The sequence below is a fragment of the Berghia stephanieae genome, chromosome 6 (assembly GCF_034508935.2).
Source record: "Berghia stephanieae isolate SIO BIC M18660-M18661 chromosome 6, UCSD_Bste_1.3, whole genome shotgun sequence".
NCBI lineage: Eukaryota > Metazoa > Mollusca > Gastropoda > Nudibranchia > Aeolidiidae > Berghia > Berghia stephanieae.
Window position 1 is genome coordinate 16,020,188 of NC_088365.1, and position 24,146 is coordinate 16,044,333.

A 24,146-nucleotide genomic window follows, 5' to 3' on the forward strand; every position below is an offset into this window, starting at 1 on the left:
AGTTATTTATTTTTTAAATTTGGAAATTAGTTCTGCATTTTAAAGTTTGTTTCGTCACCAAACAAACAGGAGGTGAAAATAAAGATGCCAATTTTTTTGGAGCAAGTAAATTAGGTACTTTTAAAAAAAAAACAAAATAATATATCATTGTCTCAATGGTTATATCATGATTGTCACCAACGTGAAGACTCATTCTTTCTTGATTCTTCCTTTGTGACGGTGATTAGCATGAGCCAGGTGAAGACAGTGTAGTGTAAGTGCTCCCTGGCATGAGTCATACAGTACAGAACTGTTTCTGAATTTTTCAGTTTTTCAGTGCGGTCTTATTATTTCAATCATAATTATGAAAATGTTTTGAAGACAAACTTCTGACAAATATTAGGAGTGAAGAGAGTTCCTTCACTTTCTGGCTCTGGTCTTAACTTAAAGATATTCTACTTCTACATGAATTGATTTTTCTATCAGCACAATCAAATTGGAACAAAATCTCGTTTGGTGTGTATGCCGGTAGAGTACATGTACAGGCACAGGTCTTTGGTCATCTGAATCTAAAGTTAAGGAATCTTGTCATCAGTTTTCCCCTGCTGATTGCGACGAATACTGATCACAATCACATGCAAATTCTTTTTTGTTTCATTAAAATACTTGGCTTACCATCAATATATGAGTCAATGAGTGCAAAGACTATGTTGCTTTAAGTTGAAGATATATGCAGAAGCCTGACTTTAGGGATGACAAGTAGCCTTCAACTTTTTTCTTTATCTTATGTAGGGCGATAAAGTTCAAGACTTTTTGGAATGTTGTGAGTGGTACAATAGGTTGTAGGTTCTTGATGGGTCCTTCTGGTTAAGGTTACTCATCACAATTAAATTGAGATGGTAGTCTATATATGTGTTGTGTCAAAGAAATTACCTTGAAGCTATAGATGTCATGTTTCAAATATTTGGCTCCCCATAATAAGGAATCAGTAAAAAATTTTTAATGTCTTCAAGATGGTCTCAACTTATCTTTTATTTACTCCCTTTTCTTCTTACAGTGTTCATCGTAAAAGATCAGCCGTCAACAAAGGCACTGTCTGCCATCTAGCTTTCAAACATATTAGAAGGGCTTCCAAATTTTAAACATCGAAAAATAATATGGCATTGTCATCCAGCAACTCTCAATGTCATTAACATCGTATTTAGCTTTGCTCAAGCATTGAAGGGTTTGTGATTATCTCTACCAGAACATCAGTCAACATGATGAATGATATGCCAGTTCACTTGACATTGTATTCTGCGAAGAATTTATCAGAGCACAATAATGATAACACTAATCTGCCTCACAGCACTGACTCCCATTGTGGGCAAGGAGATCTCACTGGCGTTCTGGGATTATTTGTTCAAGCTCTTTTAGCCTTTCTTGCCTTTACCTCATTGATATGTGAGTATTATTTTTAAAAATAACTTTTCCCTGTTAAGGGTGAGATCGACTTACTTTCAAATCATATTTTCTCTCCTTTGATTTAAGTGGTAATTAATGCATAAAGAGAGAAGTGACAACATTATAAATTTGTCATCAATGAAGCCTGAATCCCATTGTTAATAGTGCTCTCTTGGTAAAAATGGTGAGGTTCAATGACAGGTTCAAGTAACATCAAAGTTTTCCTGTAAAGGGTTAATTAATGAACTGAAAATGAAATGATTTCATGCTTGGATATGATATAGTTTGAATCAGGACTCTTTCTTGATGTAAAAAAAAAAAGAGCATGGTTGCTTAAAATTGGTGCAGATTTTCATGAGTTTTTATGTGTGTGTGTGTGTGTGTGTGTGTGTTTAGAGAGGTTGTCAGTGAATTTTGAGTTACATTAATAATGTTATAATTTTCCATGTCACTTTAAGCGTTTGAAATCTTTGTATGAGTATAGTCAAGTTTCTGTAATTCAGAACTCCACAACCCGCATGTCTCCATTTCCAGACAGGTTGTTTGGGGACGGACAGATCTTTTCTTCTTTAGTCTTACCCTGTAATCCGGATATTCTTGTTTCCAGATCCGAACACTTATTTTGGTAACAAGCCATTTCAATATATAGAGGATTTTTGACTTTATAATCGGAACATCACACTGATCTACATCGTCTGTCCGCCAACTCCGGTTCAGTTTAATGGACAAATGACTGAAGTATAATCCAATTTAAAACACTTTGTCACATCAGTAACTTATTTACCTATGCAGTCCAGTCCAATGTGTGTGTGTGTGTGTGTGTCTGTTTTAAAATATTTATTCTGGGTGGAGTTCCTGACCTCCCATAGTGGGCAGGGAGGTACATACTGTGTCTTCTATCCCCCTTTATCTGTTTTCCAACTTGTTTTCTGTCTTTGTCTTGGAATGAGATTACTTGGTTTTGTCCTACTCCTGGCCGGATATCCTGGCTGAGAGGGAAACACAGTCAAATGTATAGTTAGTTAGTTTTGGAAATTGATATTTTTTACCTTGAAAATCATCTCTCTATTATGCACTGTATTATGTTTTATTTATATATTATATATGATTTGTAAACATTTGAGTGTGTTTCTTTTAGAGGGGACTATTGCTTATGTCTGGATGAGACTTATAGATGATCTCAACTATTTACTTTGATAGTGTGCTCTTGGAATCCACATCCGTTTCCTATTTGAACCAATTCCCCTTTATTTTACCTTTTCTTGGATGCTTTAATTGTAATTCTAGAGCTTTTTACTGGGGCTGATATGACCTTAATGTGTTGCAAGCGCCGTAAAATGCTTAAAAACAAAGTATTTGAACTAATTCCCCTTTGTCTTACTTCTTTGGTACTTTAATTGTTATTCTTCCTTTTTACCGGCACTGATGTGACCTTAATGTGTTGCAAGCACTGTATAACCCTTTCAAACAAACAAACAAAATGTTTATTTATTTTTTATTTTTCTAGTAAAAAGATATTGTGAGCCAAAGCATTCAAGAAGACCCTGGATGATATGGTAATTATGAGTTCTTCATTTCCTTTCTTTTCTGTTTTTGAATTTGACTTTGAATGGCAAGAGATATTGTTGTGTAGTAATAAGTAATCATCTTTTCTCAAAAATGCATTTTTAACCTTTACCTTTCCATGTAAAGGAGTATACTTTTTTTCTGTCTTGTCAATGTATACTTAAATAATATTTTGTTTAAATTGAAATTCTAATATTCATGATATATATTTTGCAACATTGTGTATGTAGATTTAAATTTCCTGACATTCACACAACCCATCACATTGCCAAGAACAAATTGGTTTTTGCCACTCACATTCCATCCCATCTTTTTAGTATTGATTATCTTTCACTGTGGTTGACATTTTAAAAAATAGTAGTCCTTCAGAGCCGACAGCCCATGGAGCAGGAGTTAATCCTTATTTCTGTAGTGTTAAACAATTTAGTAGTTGTTGTTTGAAACCCTTTGGACAGTACCCTAGTCTACAACAAAGTACATTCTGCCAGATCTAACACACCCAGCTACCCTATCATTGCTAATTTGACAAAAGATAAGAGACAAATCTCGGCACCATGGATTTAAAACGGCCCCTATGCATGTGAAGTGAGTGCTCCATCAACTGAGCTATCAGAACCCCTTAGTTGGTTGACATCAACTAACTATCATCATCATCTGAGTTTTTTGAATTCACAAAAGATTAACCTTTTTTTTTCTCAGGTTTTTTGACACATCCAAGCAAGGCGTGGGAGCTGCTGTTTTACATTTTGCTAATTTGTTTTTGTCAGACATGTTTCAAGGAGATCCTTGCACTTGGTAAGGTTTTTTAAATATTTGATTGTTTTTTTATTGGTTTTTTTATGCTGTTAATAAAACAATTTTGACTCATGTCATTAAATTGTTTCCAAACAAATGTCAATAATTTTTTCTTATTTTTTTTTCTTCCCGTTGAGTTAAGTTGTTTAATTCAACTTGTATACATTATTTTTAAAAAAGAATGTATATGAAGCATTCGGGTGGATTCACATTTCATACTCTGCTCACATTGTCTCGTCAGTCTCTTCTTATAAAATTGTTGTTACAAAATCTGTCGTTGCCTTTGGCCAGATAGTCATTTACACTGGAGTCAAGTACATTTTGGAAAACATACAACTGAGGGTCACAGTTTTTTTGGGGTTTATTTTTTCAATCATTTTAACACCCATCCTGTTACTGACCACATTCCACAGTCAACAGTTCTTGACTTCTGTTAAAAGAATATACACTTTACCATTGAGTCACTTATTTCACAACATTTGTTTTTTTTTGTTTTTTCTATTTAAAAAAAATTTTTTTTTTGCTTTTTGTTTTGTCCTTTTCTACTTAAAGCATATCAAAGTTTTCTTATTATTATTATTTGAACTGTAGCCCTGAAACCTGTTGTAGGTCAGTTTTATAACCCTTTCTTTGTTGATTTTTTTCAATGATTTTATTTTTTCTTATTCCAGGTATTTCATCAGTTTCTTGTTAGATTCTACCATTGGTCTTCTTGTCATATACATCGGTTTAAAATCATCACAAATTATCTCACATCGATATGGATGGAAATCGCTATATTTTGGGGAGTATGGTAAGCAGATGATTTTCTGTTTTCTATTATTGCTTGCACTAGTAACTGACCAGCCACTTGCCCGTTTAATTTGCATATACAATTTTATTTTAGAGCCAAAATTGGTCAAATTCCAATTTTTTTTTCATCCAGGTTCAAATTTTAAAACTGAAATGTTAAAAGAAAACTTGGAAAAATAGTGTATTATTTTTGAAATGGAAAAATTCTAACTGAATTTTAAATAATTTCAAATCAACAATTGAAATGAATAAGGGTATAAATAATAAAGGTTATAGTTTTTGGGGGGATTGATGCAGACTGTTTTATCTTGCGATTCGAATTTTAAAAAGATAATATAAAGAGATTAATTATTGGATACCTGATTGAGGATTGTGATTTTGTTGCATCGCTATTTTAATTTTAATGGAGAGATCATGGATAAGTTGATATATTTGGGAAGTTAAATTTTTTCAAATTGTTCCAAAAGAAAAGTATTTATAGAAAAGTATAAATTGGGTTGCCAAATTTTTACAAATATGTATATCCGCTTCAGTGAGGCGTAATTTACTTGGAAAGTGTTGTGGATTCAAAACTATTCCTTTATTCAAATAATAATAGAATAAAAGAAATACAATTTTATTGGCCTACGTAGTAAACTGTCGAAAACCCGAACTTGCAGGAGATTTTAAAAGCTATTTAAGATTATATTGCGGTACAATTGACATGATCAATGTCTTCACATGCCAAAATAAGGCAACAGCATTAAAGTTTTACCCACTATTCAGACATGATGTGTCAAGAGTTGAAGAGTGATCTTGGCCTAGAATTAGAAAACCGAATGGTTTGTTTTTGTTTCTTTTGTGTGTTTTCTTTTTTGTTTTGGTTTTGTTTTATCTATATTCTGCTCTTTGTCTACTTATTTTTGGTACCATTTCTGTGTGTATGAGGGGGGGGGGGGGGGGGGTGGATATTTAATATTTTAAGCTATAACCTGTACATTAAAAAAATTGTCATCAAACTTTATTTTTTTATGTTTAAAAAATTATGCTTATATGTCCTCTATTGTCAGGCGACCCACCCAAGTGCAATGCATGGATAGGCCAGTGTGCCTTGTATATTCTAGTCATGATTATAACCAAACTGTTGATGACCCTCTTGTTGTTATTCAAGTTTTGGTCTAAGGTAAGTTAGTACCAATTTTGTAATAACATTGTTTCTAGTTTTGATATATGGATGTATCACCCATTAATTATAGTATTATTACATGTTCCATAGGGGAAGAGTTCTTCTTCTGTGGGGTGTTCATGTTGACTTCTGACTAACGAAGTCTGTCTTGTTGTCGAGTTGTAATAAAGTTGATTGAGTTTATCAACAGATCTTAATTCTCATTAATTCAACGTTATAACAATTTTCATTTCAAAAAACTGTTCCACCACTTTTGTTAGTGTTTTATGTATTTAGTTTACAGTTTTTGGGCTATTGTTTTTTTTTTGAGGGGGGGGGGGGTGTTTTCTGTAGCAATTTTTTTCCCCCATTTGTTGGTGCTATCTTTTTCTTCTTTTTTTTTTCATTATCGAAGAGTAAAAAGTTTCATTTTGTATTGAATTGAAAATATGGATGTATTTTTTGCTATGACAGAGATATAGGTCTTTTGAGAAAGTGAAATCTTGATCATTAATTTGTTTGGAACTCTCTTCTCTTTTATGTCAGATAAGTGAGCAGTGTCATGTTAAGAAAAGGCTCAAAGCTCAGAACTAGTGCTGTGCATTATATAGAATGCATTATTGACTTTAACACTGATGAATACAGCGCAGCATGAAAATCTCGAAATCACGGAAATTTCGATCACATTTCAATTCCCCATTTTATTCCCTCTATTTTCATAGTAATGGCAACACGAATATCTCAAACTATATCGGAGGCAAACACAGGTTACTTGAAAAAATTGGACTTACACTTTTGTGCTCGTTGATAAAATTCTTTTGCCTTTGTTTCTATTGAGCAGAAACGAACGCTGCTTTTGTTATCTGTTGGTGTTAACTGTGCTAGTTGATCTGTTTTCATGTATATGTGTGTGTGTGGAGCATGTGTGTGTGTATTTGTGTCAGTGGAGGGAGGAGGTTCAGAATAATAACTGTGGGAGGGGATGTGCGAAGTATGTTTGACAATTGTCTTATGCATGCGACTCTTCATTCTAATGTGTATCAGTACCAGTGGGAGACTAGCAAGGCCGTTATGGCATGAGGCTGTTACTGTTATGTAATAAAATCAAAGAAGTGATTAGATGTGGGGGAGCTAAGGTGAGAAGAGAGGCACTGGGTAGATAGGTGAGGAGTGGAAGTGATTAGGTACTGGATTTGTAGATAAATACGTTGAATGCTGAGTGTGTAATCAACAATGCAATATGCTGGTTTTGTTTTCTTATTATGGTACACATTATGCCATCTGCTATTGAATGAAAAAAGACACACTAAACGCTGTGCCTCATTATAATGAAACCTTATCAAAACCATTCACCTTAAACCCCCCTTACATTCTTCATATTCTTTTGTAATATACTCAACACGGAAATCTCGAAAACATGGAAATCTTGAACAAATAGGCCCGGTCCTAACTTGTTGGAGATTTCCCTGCTGCACCGTATCAGTTACAGTTTCCATTGATAAATCTCTTTTCATTATGTTATGAGGTCCATAATCTGCATTTTTGTTATGAAAGTGAGGTGAGGTGTTAGTAGTAATTGTCTGTGACTGGTCTAATGAAGAAAGTGAAGAATTCAGGAAGGAGGCATGTTGTGCATCTGATGAAGATTGGGGAGATGCATTCTGTTTTACCACTTTTTTATCACTTCACACTTGTCATTTCTTATTTGATTACTCTCACAGGTGAAGGAGTTCATCATGTCACCCATCGGAGACCCCAACTTGGAAATTGTTCTTGTTATGTTCATTGTTCCTATTGTTGTTAATGTAAGTATAGATCATAATATAAGTATAGATCATAATGTAAGTATAGATCATAATGTAAGTATAGATCATAATGTAAGTATAGATCATAATGTAAGTATAGATCATAATATAAGTATAGATCATAATATAAGTATAGATCATAATGTAAGTATAGATCATAATGTAAGTATAGATCATAATGTAAGTAAAAATCATTATCAGACCTGCCAACCCTCCTGGTTTATATGGGGAAATTCCTGATATAAGCTTTCATTCCGGATTGAGAGTTTTAAGATTATAATATTATTCTAGATTTTTAAAAAAATCATCAGCATTGGCATAATTATCATCATCATTCTGAATATTATCACCACTGTTATTTTTATCAATTTCATCATTCTCATCTTTATTTAAAATCCCAAGAATTTTCCTGAATTTTGTCTCTGAAAAGTTGGCAGATCTGCATTATTATTTGCCAAAATAATAGTAATAAATAAATTAATAATAGATAATAAATAAATAGCAGTGATACACACAAATTGCAAGTTTTAATGTCTATTTAAAGTAAGCATATTTTGAAAGACATGACAAGCATTTGTAAAAAAAAAAAAAAACTAATCTTATAATATTTAAGAATCTATTCATATCTAAACACATGCTTTTTTAATAAAAAAAAATTTTTCGGTTTTTCTTTTTTGTTTTTTTTTGCTAGGGGCGGGATGGGAGGATGTTAAGTTGTGCTTTACAAATTATCACTCGAAATGTCATTCAGGCATAGTTTCTTAGGCTTTAGCATTTTGAAAGCTTGCTATGTGGTCTTGTGGTATGACACTCGCTTTCAGATCGGAAGGTCCTAGGTTCGAGTCTCGCACTCGGCGCATAGTTGAGTCCTTGGAAAAGGCTCTTTACTCACATTCTCTCACGGTACTCAGGTGTAAAATGAGTACCTGGCCGTTGACAGCATTGTCTTTGTCCGAAAAATTGTAATATCGTCTAACAGACAGCATGTCCCGTCCTATATATGTTAAATGTTGCTGTTGACCAAGGACCCCTTGTAAAGCGCTTTTAGCACATTTAGTGGATATTGCGCTATATAAAGCTCAATTATTATTATTATTATTATTATTACAAATGACAGTATTTAATTTTTGAAATACCTTCCAGGCTATCGTGTTTTGGGTTGTGGACAATTTCTTGAAGCATTCCATCCAGAGTGCCAAGACCATCTACATTCAATCGTCGTCAGACAGGGAAGGCAGAGTGAAATATTTCACCAATCTGGAGTCTGTCAAGTGTTACAGTCGTATAGAGCGGTCCGATGACCCTGACTGCGATATGCTTTTGTCACCAGTAGATGACAGTGAAGAAGTGAGGCAACGAAATGCTTCTGATCCTCATCATAGACTAATTCCTTAAAAAATATTTTTTAAATTTATTTTTAGTGTTTGTTTACATGCTTTACTCCTTAAGGACTATGTATGTACCAAAATTGTTAATTTCGACACCTGTTTTAACAAAAACAAATTGTAACTTTTTCAAAAGTCTTCAACAATTTTACACATTGTTTTTTGTTTTTTTTTAATGGCATTTTTTTGTTTTTAAATGCATCGAATTGCTTTTGAATAGAAAGAGAAGTGTATAGTATTATTAATGATTAATTGTGTTTTGTCTTTGTTTGTCTTTTTTATATTGGGGGGGGGGGGGGTGTAAAGCTTTTCCTCAAGGCTATGCACCCTTTCAGTATAGTTCGTAGGTAGTTAAAGTAGTTTTGATTTGATATGAATTTTTTCTTTGCCATTTAATTGGGTGCAATTTAAATGGGAGCTTGAGAACTGGATAAAGCAGTTTTTGCATAAGTTGTTCTTCAGCTGTTATTTTCAAATCATCCTTCTTTTTTTTTTCTTCTTTCTTATTGCATTTTGCAAAAGATATATATTATGATGGAGGGCTATTGACGTGATGATATTGTAAATTAGAATTATTTGTAAAATACTGTGAAAATTTTTTAAAAACAGAACAAAAGTCGAATACAGGGATTATGACTTGGTAGTTGTACGCCTTTTTAGCGGTTTAAAGAAATCCTGGATTTTGTTTTGTTTTTTTTTGGGTTAAATTTGCCTTCTGTTGATATAGCCGGATATTTTTTTTTTAAATGAAAAACCAACAAGTGAGTCAACAGTAATAGTCAATCTGAGTCCATTTATCTATATGTAAGGAAGGAGTGGAAGTTGACACCTAACGTTACTTTATTTAAAAATTTTCTTATCAGTTAACTTAATTTTTCTTAACTTTTTTTTTTTTTTTTTTTTCAAAGAATTATTAACTAACTCTGGGTAGTTTGTCATTTTTATTTGTTGATTTAGAGAACGTAGATTGAAGGATACTTTTTGATGTTTGTATCAAAGTTGTTATATTATATTACAGTTGACTTATAAAGTGAATTAAGTTGTTTAGATTTTTTAGGTTTGTTTTTTATTTTAAATTTTAATTTACAAGAATGATAAAATCCATAACTTTGTACAAAGAAATGCATTTATTTTTGTATAACGGGTAGTGGGTGGGGGGAGGGAAAGAGAGAGAGAAGAAGATCACATTGCATTTTGTCTTTGCCTATTGTTTTATTCAAGTTATTGAACCATTTTTTTAATATATTATGAATTATACTCATAAATTGTGTCCTGTTTGAAACATTTGATTTAGAAATCGGTTTATGTAAAAAACATCAGATATTTATTCAAACCGAATTTGCATAATTGCAAAAGAGTTCTCATTGGGGAACAATTTTAATGTCATCATTTTTTATTTTTTAAATCTAGGAATATGGTAAATATTATCCTCTTATTTTTGTAAAGTTTTGGTTCTATCTGAAATGATTGCATGAAAATAAAACTAATTTCTTCGCATCAGTGGCCAAGAAATAGTCTTTCAACCTTTTCTCCAATTTACAACTTTCAGTATTACTAACATGACAGAGGGTCATTGCTCTCTTCCACCAGTTAAATTATATATAATGTTATTTACATATTGTATTGAATGCGTTGACAAGGTTGTGACATGAAGTCGTTTCTTGTACTATTGATTTTGATGTTGGGAAAAGAGATGATCAGAATGAAACAAAGTTGTATTGAGTAGGCAATATTTTTAAGAAGACTAAGTGCTCTTGTTTAATCATGTCAAATTGGGTTTAAAAAAAAAAAAAAAAACAGTTTTCAAATAATCACATATTTACCCTGTAATGTATTTATAAAATTGCATTTAATATGTGGTTCTGTACAGATTTGGGTGCATAAGTTCGTTTTTAATGTTTAGAAATATAGAAATTAATTACTTGTATTTCAATACAATTATTTCCACTCGGCGCAGATAGTATCAAATTAGTAACAGTTCGTTTTATTATTTATTTTACCATTTTGAAGATGGCAGTTCTGTGTTGAGTTGAGAAAAGCTGGAATATGAACATGATTCATATAATGTTATGATAATGAAAATGGTAATAATTTTAAGAATAAGGGTGAGCACTCATTTACAATGCACTTGTTCAAGGAAATAAAATTATAGATGTTGAAATGATATTTATATATACTTTTTCTTAAAAGATAGTTATATTCCCTTTGGAAAGCAAGATTATTTCTAAGTAAACATCCTAATATAATGTCAAAGAGAATTTATTTTTTTAAAAAAAACATGAAAAGATCACAGGTGGTTAATATTTTTCAACACCTTTGAACATTTTCCAGCTGAGTTTTATGACGGTTCCTCGTTATTTGAATCAATATTAGAGATAACCTGATTTGTACATAAAGATGTAATTAACCTTTGATTTGATTTTTTTTTTCTGTTGATTTTAATATATTATCAAGACAAAAACCACAATTTGTCAAAGATGATGAAAACTGGGGTTTCCTGTTCTGATCTTGTGAATTGAAATCTTGCCTATGTATTGTTATGAACAGACTTCAGAGCTTTATAACAGATTGCCATGCATGGAATATTGTATCGAATTACATACGTAATTTATTATGAGTATTATTAGTGTTATTGTTGTTGTTATTATTATTATTATTGCTATTATTATTATTATTATTATTATTATTATTATTGTTATTGTTATTATTATTATTATTATTATTATTATTGTTGTTGTTGTTGTTGTTATTATTATTTTCATCATTATTATTAATATTGTTAATATTATTTTTATCATTATGTAAAGTTTGAAAAATCAATAAAGTTGTGTCACAATTGCTGCATTTTTAACAATGTCTGTGTAAGAGAAAATATCTGATTTGTAATCTAAATTGAATTTTGTTGATTCTCAAATCGAAATACCAGCAGGTATAAATTTTTATTTGGGTACCATTGTATATTCCCGATGTACTATTCTTGTCAGGTTCTCAAAACCCGAGTCAACAATTATTTCAGATGTTGATAATTAGCTGCTAGAAATGATGGGCTGTAAAAAGTAATGTTCAAAAATTGATTTAACGGCTTAACATTTTAAAAAAGAGAATATAATACTAAACACCAATTTATTGGGCTCAAAAACATTCTTCATCCAATAAGTTGTCTACAATTGATAATAATGATAATAATGCAATTTATTTGTATAGTGCCTGTCCAATACAATATAGCTTTAGGAATACAATAGACATGGTGTGCTATATACATCATAAAATCTACTCTTACATATTATCAATAACATTTAACAGAAATGAATACAGAATTGTTGTAAAAAGGTAAATGATGGTTAACAAAGCTTATGAGTTTGACACCACAAATTCGATTTGTGATGTAAAAAAATTATTTACACATAGGAGAAATTGTGATTAATTTGTCATTAGCCTGTTATGTTCTGTAATTTGTATCTTGATCCTTGAGGATTTATTATGGTCTGAAGAAGGATTTTGAGTCAAAAACTTTTAGTATTTAGTATTTTATTCTGTTTTGAAGCTGTTGTTTTCATTTTTTGTACATCACATTATTTCAGTTGTTTTTACTCAGATGTCTTCCTTTTTCAGGCACCTTGTAAGAAGTACCCTGTGACATTTTACGGATATTTAACTCTCTAATCTTATGAGTGTTTTGTCATATATTTTTTTTAATGCCTCTCTTCTTTTCTTTTTTTTTGTAACCATTACCTAACCTGGGGTTTTATGTTGAGAGGGCGGGTGGTTGGATGGGAGCATCACCCTTGAATCATATACCTATGATGTTCGCATGGGTGTACGATCCGATAGTGATGTCGTTTCTTCTTCTCTTTACTAGCCTATCCTGCTTCTTTGGTTTGTGATTGTTTGACAGGGGATATTTTTTTTCTGTAAATCTTCTGCCTGTTTGTTCTTGGTTATTTATAATTTAGCTTATGATATCTTTAGGTTATGATTTTGATTTACATTTGTACTATTTTTGTTAGATTGCTTGTTTTTTTGTTTCAGCGGTCTCTCATATAACCTCAATTGTGTTGGAAGAGACCTAAAGCAACAAACAAACAAAAAAAATATGTTGAGAGGGAAACAGATGGAGTTGGTTTTTAAAATTTTGTGACAGATATTGAGATGAATTGTCTTATCCTTCTGGGTAGGGTCTTTGATCTCCCATGGTTGGCAGGAGTTCACTGGCGCTGAAATGACCTAAATGTATTACAAGCACCGTAAAACGCTTAATAACAAAACAAACATTGTCTTATCCTTGTAAACTATCTCTCGAAAGTGTGTTTTATCTATATATAAATCCCATTTGAGTGTTTCGTCTTCAGCGACAATTCAGTACCTACACCAGGGTGAGACACACAAATAGAATTGCTTTTGGTTTTACTTTTTATCTCTACAGTGCTTGATATCATAGCTTAATTCTAGACCAAGACTCTTTTAAATATTCCATTATCTTCTTTCAATGAAATGACTTAACTGTATCGCAAGTGCTGTAAATCTCCTAAAAATAAATAAGTAGTTTGGAATATAAAACAAAAATGGTAACAGTTTGTATGTAGTTAATCTTTCAAGATATGAATTCATTTATTGCTAATATTGTTTTTATTGTTTTGACATCACACTAGAATTGACCAATCTTCTCAGAAAGGTATTATGTTGGAGTGATGTTGATGCTTAAATTGAATTTATAGTTTTTTAAAAATATAAAACGGGTTCATTTGATAAGTTTTATTGCGTGGGATAAACATAGTTTCATAAAGTGGACAATCTCAAAATTTTATATCTCTTATCATTTTAACTTTAAATTTGTCACTTTGACGCATTGGGTCACACATGTTGGAAATTATTGACCTCTCATGTTACAGGGTTATTTGTGTTTTATACATTGTAAAGTGTCGTTTTCTGGGTGGGGTTCCTGACCTCCCATAGTGGAATCTACATCTGATCCCTATTTGTTCCCAATTCCTCTATGTCTTACTTTTTCTTGGGTGCTTTAATTGTAATTCTAGAACTTTTTACTATCCCATTTTCTTCCTTTTTACTGGCGCTGATATAACCTAAATGTGTTGCAAGCGCCGTAAAACCCTTAAAAACAACAAAAACAACAAGTGTTGTTTTGTTAGAAGTAGTAAAAGTGTTTTGTGCCTTGTCAAGTAAGTCGTGGGTATTTGTGTGCCTTGAACAATGTTTTATTTATTCATTTATTTATTTATGTATTTGAAATGTTCTATTATATTGAGCAATCGTTGGAATAGGCGGATATTAAGATCTGGAATCATAAACATGTTTTTCTGGGTGGGGTTCCTGACCTCCCATAGCGGGCAAGGAGGTCTTTGTTGTGTCTACTATCCCCATGTGTCTGTTTTCCAATTGCGTTCTGTCTTTGTCTTGGAGTGAGATTACTTGGTTTTGTCCTGACCTTGGCTGGGAGGGAAACTGTCGAATGTATAGTTACAGTTTTGGGAGATGATATTTTTTTCCTTGTAAATCATCTCTCTGTTATGTACTGTTATTTTTTCATTTTTAACATATGATTTGGAAACATTAAGTGTATTCTTCTTAGTGGGATCATGTGCTGGTGTCTGGGTGAGACTTTTAGGTGATCTCAAACTAGGTACACTGACAGTGTTCTCTTGGAATCTACATATTTTGTCTATTTGAACCTTTCTTCTTTGTCTTACTTTTTCTTGGGTGCTTTAATTGTAGTTCTAGAACTTTTTACTATCCCATTTTCTTCCTTTTTAATGGCGCTGATATGACCTTAATGTGATGCAAGCGCCGTAAAACCCTTAAAAACACAAAACACATAAACCTGTTTGAAAAACTCAAGTGATGAAACATATATTATTGATTTTACATAAGATGCAGATAAGAATCTGTATACTGTAATTAATGACGCTACAAGCAGTATATGAAATAAAGATAAGAATTGCTATACTCTGATGAGATACAAACATTACCTGAGATGCAGTTAAGAATTTGTATACCCAAATGACGATACAATCATTACATAAGAAGCAGATAAGAACCAGTATATTCAAATGACGATACAATCCTTGCATACTGGGTGGGGTTCCCTACCTCCACAGTGGGCAGGGAGGTACTTACCGTGTCTTCTATCCCCTTATATCTGTTTTCCAACTTGCTTTCTGTCTTTGTCTTGGTGTGAGATTGCTCGGTTTTGTCCAGACCCTGGCCGGAGTCCTAGCTGGGAGGGAAACAGTCAAATGCATAGTTATTGTTTGTGGAGATGATTTTTTTTCCTTGTAAATCATCTCTCTGTTATATGTTATTATATTTGTTATTTTTAATGTATAATGCAAGCATTTGAGTGTATTCCTCTTTGTTTGATTTTGTGCTTGTGTCTGGATGAGACTTATAGGTGATCTCAAACTAAGTGCATTGGTGGTATGCTCTTGGAATCTACATCTGATCCCTATTTGTTCCCAGTTCCCCTATGTCTTACTTTTTCTTGGGTGCTTTAATTGTAATTCTATAACTTTTTACTATCCCATTTTCTTCCTTTTTACTGGCGCTGATATAACTTAAATGTGTTGCAAGCGCCGTAAAACCCTTAAAAAAAAATCCTTGCATAAGGTGTAGATAAGAATTAGTATATTATAAGGATGATAAAAAAAATACATAAGATGCAAATAAGAACCAATATGTTACTCAAATGACGATACAATCATTGCATAAGATGTAGATAAGAATTTGTATATTCTAATGATGATACAAAAATACATAACAAGATGCAAATAAGAACCAGTATATTATTCAAATGACGATACAATCATTGCATAAGATGCAGATGAGAATCCGTTTATTTGACTCATTTCCACAATATTTTTCGAATTATAGAGCCATTTTTTTTTTCTAAATACATTGAACACATTTTAAAAGATTATGATTCATTAACAAGAAGATGACCTTGTTTTTCTTTTATTTGTTTATTTTCAATGTGTTGATGATTGTATCGTTTTGTTTTTTGTTTTTTTCAAAAGGACGTATTGCATTGTTTCTAAATTTAACTATCGAATGAAAAGAGCTCTCTCTCTCTCTCTCTCTCTCAAAGGTTTTATTTTATTTTGTCGAAATTTGATTTATTGTCTTGATGCTTTTTTGTTGAATTGACAAGAGAACCTATCTTTATATAAAAAATACAACTTCTATCTGGTTTTGTTAAACTCTTCTGAATTTCTTTTACATCAAGATTTCATGATGTATGGAATGGTTATTGGTGGTTTTTCTCCAATTATGATCTTCTTTTTCTTGCTAAATACATTTTAAAAAATCATAATATACATATAAAGAATGATAGCAATGAATGATTCATGATATTGCCTTTTGATTGATTTATGTTTATTTATATATTGTCTTAAAGACCAAATTTGTATGTATTTTCGTGTTCGTGGTGGATGAAATTCCCCCTTGGCAGGGTTTTTGTGGTGGATGAAATTCCCCCTTGGGCAGGGGAACATTGGACTCCCCAGGGTTGACGAAGTCTTCATCGGTCGGCAATAATTGTTGTTTTACCATGTATTGTTGCATTGCTTTATTCTACAAATGTTTTGATCTGGTGCTTTGAATCAACTCAGTGTGATACAGTTGAAATGAACGTTATATTGCTTCTCAAGAACTTGCTGCACTTTCCTCCATAATCAAGATATTCTTTATTATATTATGGCTTTTGTTGTCATTATTATCATTATTCTGTTTTGGATATATTCTGTAGGCATTTGAGTGTATTCCTCCTAGTTGGATCCTGTGATGGTGTCTGAAGGAAACTTTTAGGTGATCTCAAACTAAGGACAGTGATTGTATGTTCTTTGAATCTACATTTGTTCCCTATTTGAACCGTTTCCCCTTTGTTTTACTTTTTCTCGGGTACTTTAATTAAAATTCTAGAATCTTTTCACGTTCCCATTTTGTTCCTTTTTCACTGACGCTGAAATGACATAAATGTGTCGCAAGCGCGTAAAATCTCTAAAAACAAAGACCTGCTAACCAGAATTTTTTTTAAATTGTTTTTTTTCATGGAGGAAGTAAAAAACAGTCACGGGCCCAAACACCATAAATGTGTTCCACTTTGTCAATGCGGTTTGAAGTGTCAATGGTTCATCCTGATATTATAATATTATTTTAGGGGCTGGCAGGTCTGATTATGTTTATGGAAAAGAGAAGCTGTGTCACGGATTTTGATATCAGATTTTGAATGCGGTTAGTTTAGTTTTCTTTTCCTCTCTATTTTGACTTTCTTGTGTTGATAAAATATGATTGCTCTCATAATCTCGTCATCGTGGTCATTCAGAAATAAACAATCAGCACAATGATATTTTCCTAGTCTTGAAATAAAAATGATATTACAACAATAATTGTCATCTTTGTAGAAATTATTTTTGTTTTAAACTAGTGTAGTCAGAGTTTGCACAATGTAAAATTTTGACTCAGATCATAACTCTAATATCTAAATACTCTTTTTTTTTTATTTCACTGTCTTTTTTCTTTTTTTTTTAAATGGGGAAAGGGGGGGAGGGGTGATTGTTAACATTAAGTTTTTAAAATTTTAGTATTAAAATTATTGATATTATTTTCCCATTGATAACTAGCTGTTTGTTAAATTCTGACAGAAATCTTATGCTTTCTCATTGTTTTCTGATTTATTTATGTAATATGTTTTAAAAATATGATAAGTAAAGTAAAATATTCTTTAAATGTTTATAAATATTATCATTATTATTCTTGTTTTGTTTTTATCAATATTCATGTTTTGTTTTTTGTTTTTTGATATTTTTATTATAGCTTTTGTTGTTGTTATTATTATTATTTATATTATTATTATTGTTATTATTCTTATTATTATTATTACTATTATTATTATTTTCATTTTTATCATTGCTATATTTTTCTTTCAGTTCAGAAATGGCGGGTCGCGTACTCAACTTACCATATCATTTATTATCATAATTTATCATTTCGTTTTTATTTTTCTGTACATTTATTCACACTTTATCAAGTTGAAGACTGAATAAGATGGAATAGGTATAATATGTGAAACAATTGTCCGTTTTCACTATTTAAATTTCTCGGCCCCAGGGTAGAAAGACAATAAACTCTCACTTCAGCCCATTTAATAAGTACTTATGAAATACATAACATAAATTGTGCATCAGTTACAGCTGTTTAATAAATTTTGTTAGTCTGGTCTAGTGAAACATTTCTTATTGTTTGCAATAGATTAACACGACAGGGATGCCCTATTTAAAACTGGCTTTTTGACGTTTTTTGCCTGACTTTGTTCGGTATTGGAAAGGCAACAATTAAGGGGAAGCTAGATGGAGGTGTTTCCTTTTCTGTGATTTCAGGGCGATACCATTTGATAAAGAGAAGCTTGGCACGTACTATTTTCATTTAATTTGCTCTTTATGAGAAAAATTTTAGCAAAGGACATCACTGAATACAGTATACCTGATGGCCAACTGTCACTTGGTTAAATATTGCAACAATTCAAACATTGGTACCAATAAAGGAGGAAATTAATTCATTTGTTTTTTGTTGTATTTTTTTTGTTTTTTTTTGTTTATGGTTTGTGAGCACCTTTATGAAATAATTGTGATTTTTGTTGAATGTTTTTTTGTTGTTTTTTTTTTTTTTTGAAAATGTTATTTGATATCAGTACCAAATCTCAAACCGCTTCCTAACATTATTGTGGCATTACATAGTATTTACTTCCGTTTTTGATCTTCGCACTTTTGTGAAAGATCTAATGTCACCTTTCTATTTTAATTTTTTTTTTTTTTATGATTAGAAAAAAATTAAGTATGAAGCTAACATAATTTTTGTGCAAGTTTCATTTTCGTTTTAAGTTTTTAATTATTGGTTACCTATTTATTTATGTTATATCTTTATTTAGTCATTTATCCGTTTATCTTATAGACATATTTGAAATATGTATTTATGTTTGGCTTCAAATGTCCTATTTGCTTTTATTTCATATCAATGTTGACAGAATAACTCTGGATGATTATCGGGTTTATTGTAAATATTGAGTTATCTTTCTTGGTAAGTGTTCAGACGCAAGATCTGTATGGGAAGGGTGCTGCATCTCTGAAAATGTGTGTGTGTGTGTGTGTGTGTGTGTGAGATAGAGAGAGAGAGAGAGAGAGAGCCTCCCTCAGTCATATTTCCTAGACCTAGAAGTTAGATATAAAAAGTAGTCGATTCGGACCGACTAGGCCCATGGAAACAGGAGTTTATCCCAGTTTCGATCGCGTGAAATGGAGAATAGCAATTGCAAGCTTCCCTTTGGATAGGATGCTAGTCAATCGCAAAGTACTTTCCACTAGATTTAACAGACCCAGCTAGCCAAACACTACTTGATGGGCAGGGGGTCACACACAAAAAAAAGTCTCGACTGCACCTAGGATCGATCTCAGTCCCTTTGTGTGTGAAACGAGTGCTCTACCAACTGAGCTATCAGGACCGCATTGTAAGATATAGACTTACCCTTTAATTTATCTTCTATCTTTGTTTTTCCATTTATAAATTTGATTTCTTAAAGAGAAATTACCACTGTACTCACCTTCCATCAATTCCTTTTCATCCTAATCCCATGGCATAAAATTTACTAGACAAGAGCTTTCAGGCCGTTGCTTTTTGATGATATCATACATTTGATTGTGGGTTAAAACCATTAAAATTGCTTAACAGTGCTTTCTTTTTTATATTTCGTCTCTTAATGGTATTGTATCGGGGTGAACAAGATTCCAAAAAGGGTATGTTAAATTTAAACTTAGCAGCAATGTAAAATTTAAGTTTTTGATTCTTTCAGAAATTGTAGCAGCAATGTAAAATTTAAGTTTTTGATTCTATCAGAAATTATAGCAGCAATGTAAAATTTAAGTTTTTGATTCTTTCAGAATTGATATTATTGATTCCAACATGAACTGATAACCCTCAAGTCTATATTTTTTGGATATAAATTCAATCTCTAGCTTCTAATCCACTCCGACATAATACGATATGAGACGACAGATCACATTTATGTATGTCATTTTTTGACTCTGTAGGGTAATGTACGAATCAATGCAAAAGGAAAAGACTTATTTTAAAGCAAACGAGGTCACTATTTCATCCATTAGGCTCATGAAGCCTTAATTTCTCTTGGTCATGGGTCAGGTTTTGTTGCTCTGAAATGTTGTAGGGCACTGGTCTATCACAAGGAATTTCTGCCAGCACCATAGTAGACCCAGCTACTCAATCATTGCAGACTACTGGTTTAAATAAATCCAATTATTTAGTCTGGTACTCTTCCGACTGAGTTACCCAACCTTCAATATTTTTAAAAGGTAGGTAGGTAGGTACCTCTGATTTTCAAATATGGTAGCGTTTTAAAACATGGTTAAAATAGCGTACGAGTCATGTAAATAAGAAAAAAAAAAGCAGAAAAAAAACTGCTGTTAATAAATGTTATTCTTCTTGAAAAGATGGGATGGAATATTACTTTCAACAAACAAGAAAACAAAGCGTTCATCCCTCTGGAATTGGAAGTTGCAACTCCTAGTGGATTGGTTCGCGCACCTGACATTTTTTTTTTGGTTATTCCCCTTTGATTAAGATTGCAAAATATTGGAAGTTTCTAGATGCTAAGACAGGGTATGTTGAATGATAATTATAATATGTACAAATTTAATAAATAAAGAAGGATTGGAATAATGGATCTGAATTTTTTTTTTTAATTATTCACCATCATCATTATCATCATCATTATTAGTAGTAGTAGAAGTATTTTATTATTATTGTTATTCTCGTATCGTCACCATCACCATCACTCCCCCCCCCCCCCCCCCCCCCCCCCCCCTCCTAATAATGGACAGGGAGGACACTTACCGTGTCTTCTATTCCCCTCTATCTGTTTTCTAGCATGCTTTCTGTCTTTGTCTTGGAATGTGATTACTTGGTTTTGTCCAGGCCCTGGCCAGATTCCCTAGCTCGGAGGGAAACAGGCAAATGTATAGTTAAGAGTTCTGGGTGGGGTTCCAGACCTCCCATAGTAGGCAGGGAGGCACTTACTTTGTCTTCTATCCCCTTATATCTGTTTTCCAACATACTTTCTGTCTTTGTCTTGGAATGAGATTACTTGGTTTTGTCCTGGCTGGAGGGAAACAGTCAAATGCATAGTTATTGTATTGGGAGATGATATTTTTTTCCTTGTAAACCGTCTCCCTGTTATGCATTATTATTATATTTGTTGTTACATTTTGAATATATAATGTAAGCATTTGAGTGTGTTCCTCGTTGTTGGATCTTGTGCTTGTGTCTGAGTGAGACTTATAGGTGATCTCAAACTGAGTACATTCTGGGTGGGGTTCCTGACCTCCCATAGTGAGCAGGGGGGTACATATTGTGTCTAATAAGCCCTTATATCTGTTATCCAACATGCTTTCTGTCTTTGTCTTGGAATGAGATTACTTGGTTTTCTCCTGGCCCTGGCAGGAGTCCTAGCTGGGAGGGAAACAGTCAAATGCATAGTTTTTGTTTTAGGAGAAGATTTTTTTCCCTTTTAAATTATCTCTGTTATGTATTATTATTATTATATTTGTTGTTTTGAATTTATAATGTCTGGGTGGGGATCCTGACCTCCCATAGCGGGCAGGGAGGTACATACTGTGTCTTCTATCCCCTTATATCTGTTTTCCAACATGCTTTCTGTCTTTGTCTCGGAATGAGATTTCTTGGTTTTGTCCTGGCTCTGGCCGGAGTCCTAGCTGGGAGGGAAACAGTCAAATGCATAGTTGTGGTTTTGGGAGATGATATTTTTTTCTTTGTAAATCATCTCTCTGTTATGTATTATTATTTTTATTTTGAATGTATAATGTAAGCATTTGAGTGTGTTCCTCTTTGTTGGATTTTGTGCTTGTGTCTGGATGAGACTTGTAGGTGATTTCAAACTAAGTACATTGGTGGTATGCTCTTGGAATCTACATCTGATCCCTATTTGTTCTCAGTTCCCCTTTGTCTTACTTTTTCTTGGGTGCTCTAATTGTAATTCTAGAACTTTTTACTATCCCATTTTCTTCCTTTTTACTGGCGCTGATATAACCTAAATGTGTTGCAAGCGCCGTAAAACCCTTAAAAGCAAAAACAAACAATTTATAATGTAAGCATTTGAGTGTATTTCTCTTTATTGGATTTTGTGCTTGTGTCTGAGTGAGACTTATAGGTGATCTCAAACTAAGTACTTTGACGGTGTGCTCTTGGAATCTACATCTGTTCCCTATTTGAACCAATTCCCCTATGTCTTACTTTCTCTTGTGTGCTTTTATTGTAATTCTAAAACTTTTTACTATCCCATTATCTTCCTTTTTACTGGCGCTGATATGACCTTAATGTGTTGCAAGCGCCGTAAAACCCTTAAAAACAAAACAAAACAAAACATATAGTTAGAGTTTTGGGAGATGATATTGTTTTCCTTGTAAATCATCTCTCTGTTATTCACTATATTGTTTGGCTAGGGCTATTGGTCAGTACTGACTCCCAGGCGCTAGCACATGCGGGTCAGTACTGACGAACAGACGCCAGTGCCTGGAGGTCAGTACTGACCAATAACCTGGTGTCTATTGGTCAGTATTGAACAACAGGTGCCACCGCCCACAGACAACCTCTCTTCGGTCTGTGCCACCGCCCACCATTGATCAGCACTGACGAACATAGGATCTGTTCGTCAGTGCAAAGACCTCTTCGCACTTATTCGTCACTTCCAAAAGTATACCATTTAAAAAAAAAACAATTAAAATTCCAGGCTCTCAGGCCAACTTATCCGATGGCACACAGTAACACTTGGTCACCTAGATAAGTTTGATTTCTAACGCGTTAGATGCCGTTGGGGCAACGATATGACTCGTTATTTCAAGCCACCGTAAGATTCTATTTTATTTTATGTTGTCCATTCTATTTCTTTGGGTTATTTTGTTTTTATTGTTTTTTTTTCCCCCGTATATTTTCGTCATAGCTTTATTTAAAGAAAAATAGAGGAAAATGTGTTATAATATTTCCTGTTACGATTCTTTTATAATACTTTGTCCATTCTATTACTACTACTACCACTCACTACTACTACCACTACTGCTACTACTACTACTGCTACTACTACTACTACTACTTATATGTCTTTTATCTTCCATTATTTTCTGGAAGGTTCTGTTCCCTGACGCTGACCTTTTCTTATCAATCAGATCACCCCCATGGGGCACCCTATCCTCTACCCACGCTGACATTTCATTCATACTGCAACCTCAACCACCATTGAGTACAGACGACAAAGTTATTTTTCATTATATTTTATTTGTTTTCCACGTTTATTTGTGTATTGTTGTGTTAATGAAGGGTTTGTACCCGAAACGTCCATTGTCTGTTTTGTTCCCATACGAAGCCTTTCATTTTCACTCTTTCGTTAGTATTTTACGATCACCGGCTTCAGGCAGCCCTTACCGTTTTCTACTTTTCCTGTCTCAGTAAGATGCGAGCAAGCCGAATTTCAAATGACAGGAATGAAGAAAGACGAGACAATGAAAGAGCTTTCACTTTCAGTTCTTGCGCCACGCATCAGTGCAGTGAGCATGCGCGTTGGATGAACCGAAATATAGGGCTTCCAGTTTGGCGTTTCAACACCAAATTTGGTCTTTTTCTCAGGATTGGACAATTTCACTTGTTTAATTAATTGATATATTTATTAAACAAATCTCACGTAAACCGACAAAAAGATTTAGTGAAAACAAGGGCTTCCCTGCGACTAGTATGGGACAGGAAATGCTGATTTATTTGTCGTAGAGCAAGTTATTTTAAAAAATGGCATTTTTCCATAATTTTGGTACCGTCAACGCCCGTGGCCAGGTCAGAACTGACCAATTGGCATCAGTACTAGTAATAGTAATAGTATTAGTACTGACCCCCAGACGCCGGTGCCTGTTCGTCAGTACTGACCCGCAGGTGCCAGCGCCTGGGGGTCAGTACTGACGAATAGCCACTCCGATATTGTTTTGTTTACATATTATGTATGGTTTGTAAAAAAATGAGTGTACCCTTTTTAGTTGGGACCTGTGCTTGTGTCTGGATGAGACTTTTAGGTGATCTCAAACTAAGTACTTTGATAATGTGCTATTGGAATCTACATCTGATCCCTATTTGAACCAAAGATTGGTTATATTTTTAAAA

At 33.0% G+C, this 24,146-nt stretch overlaps 1 protein-coding gene across 1 annotated transcript; it reads left to right on the forward strand.

Annotated features, from left to right (window-relative positions):
- The first annotated feature begins 25 nt into the window (after positions 1-25).
- Positions 26-10,712, forward strand: LOC144974567 (store-operated calcium entry regulator STIMATE-like). Its single transcript, XM_078917566.1, has 8 exons — positions 26-114; positions 1,037-1,422; positions 2,930-2,978; positions 3,688-3,783; positions 4,455-4,576; positions 5,625-5,737; positions 7,441-7,524; positions 8,668-10,712. The coding sequence occupies exons 2-8, from the start codon at positions 1,239-1,241 to the stop codon at positions 8,917-8,919; spliced, it is 900 nt and encodes a 299-aa protein (XP_078773692.1). The 5' UTR covers positions 26-114; positions 1,037-1,238; the 3' UTR covers positions 8,920-10,712.
- Positions 10,713-24,146: the final 13,434 nt, after the last annotated feature.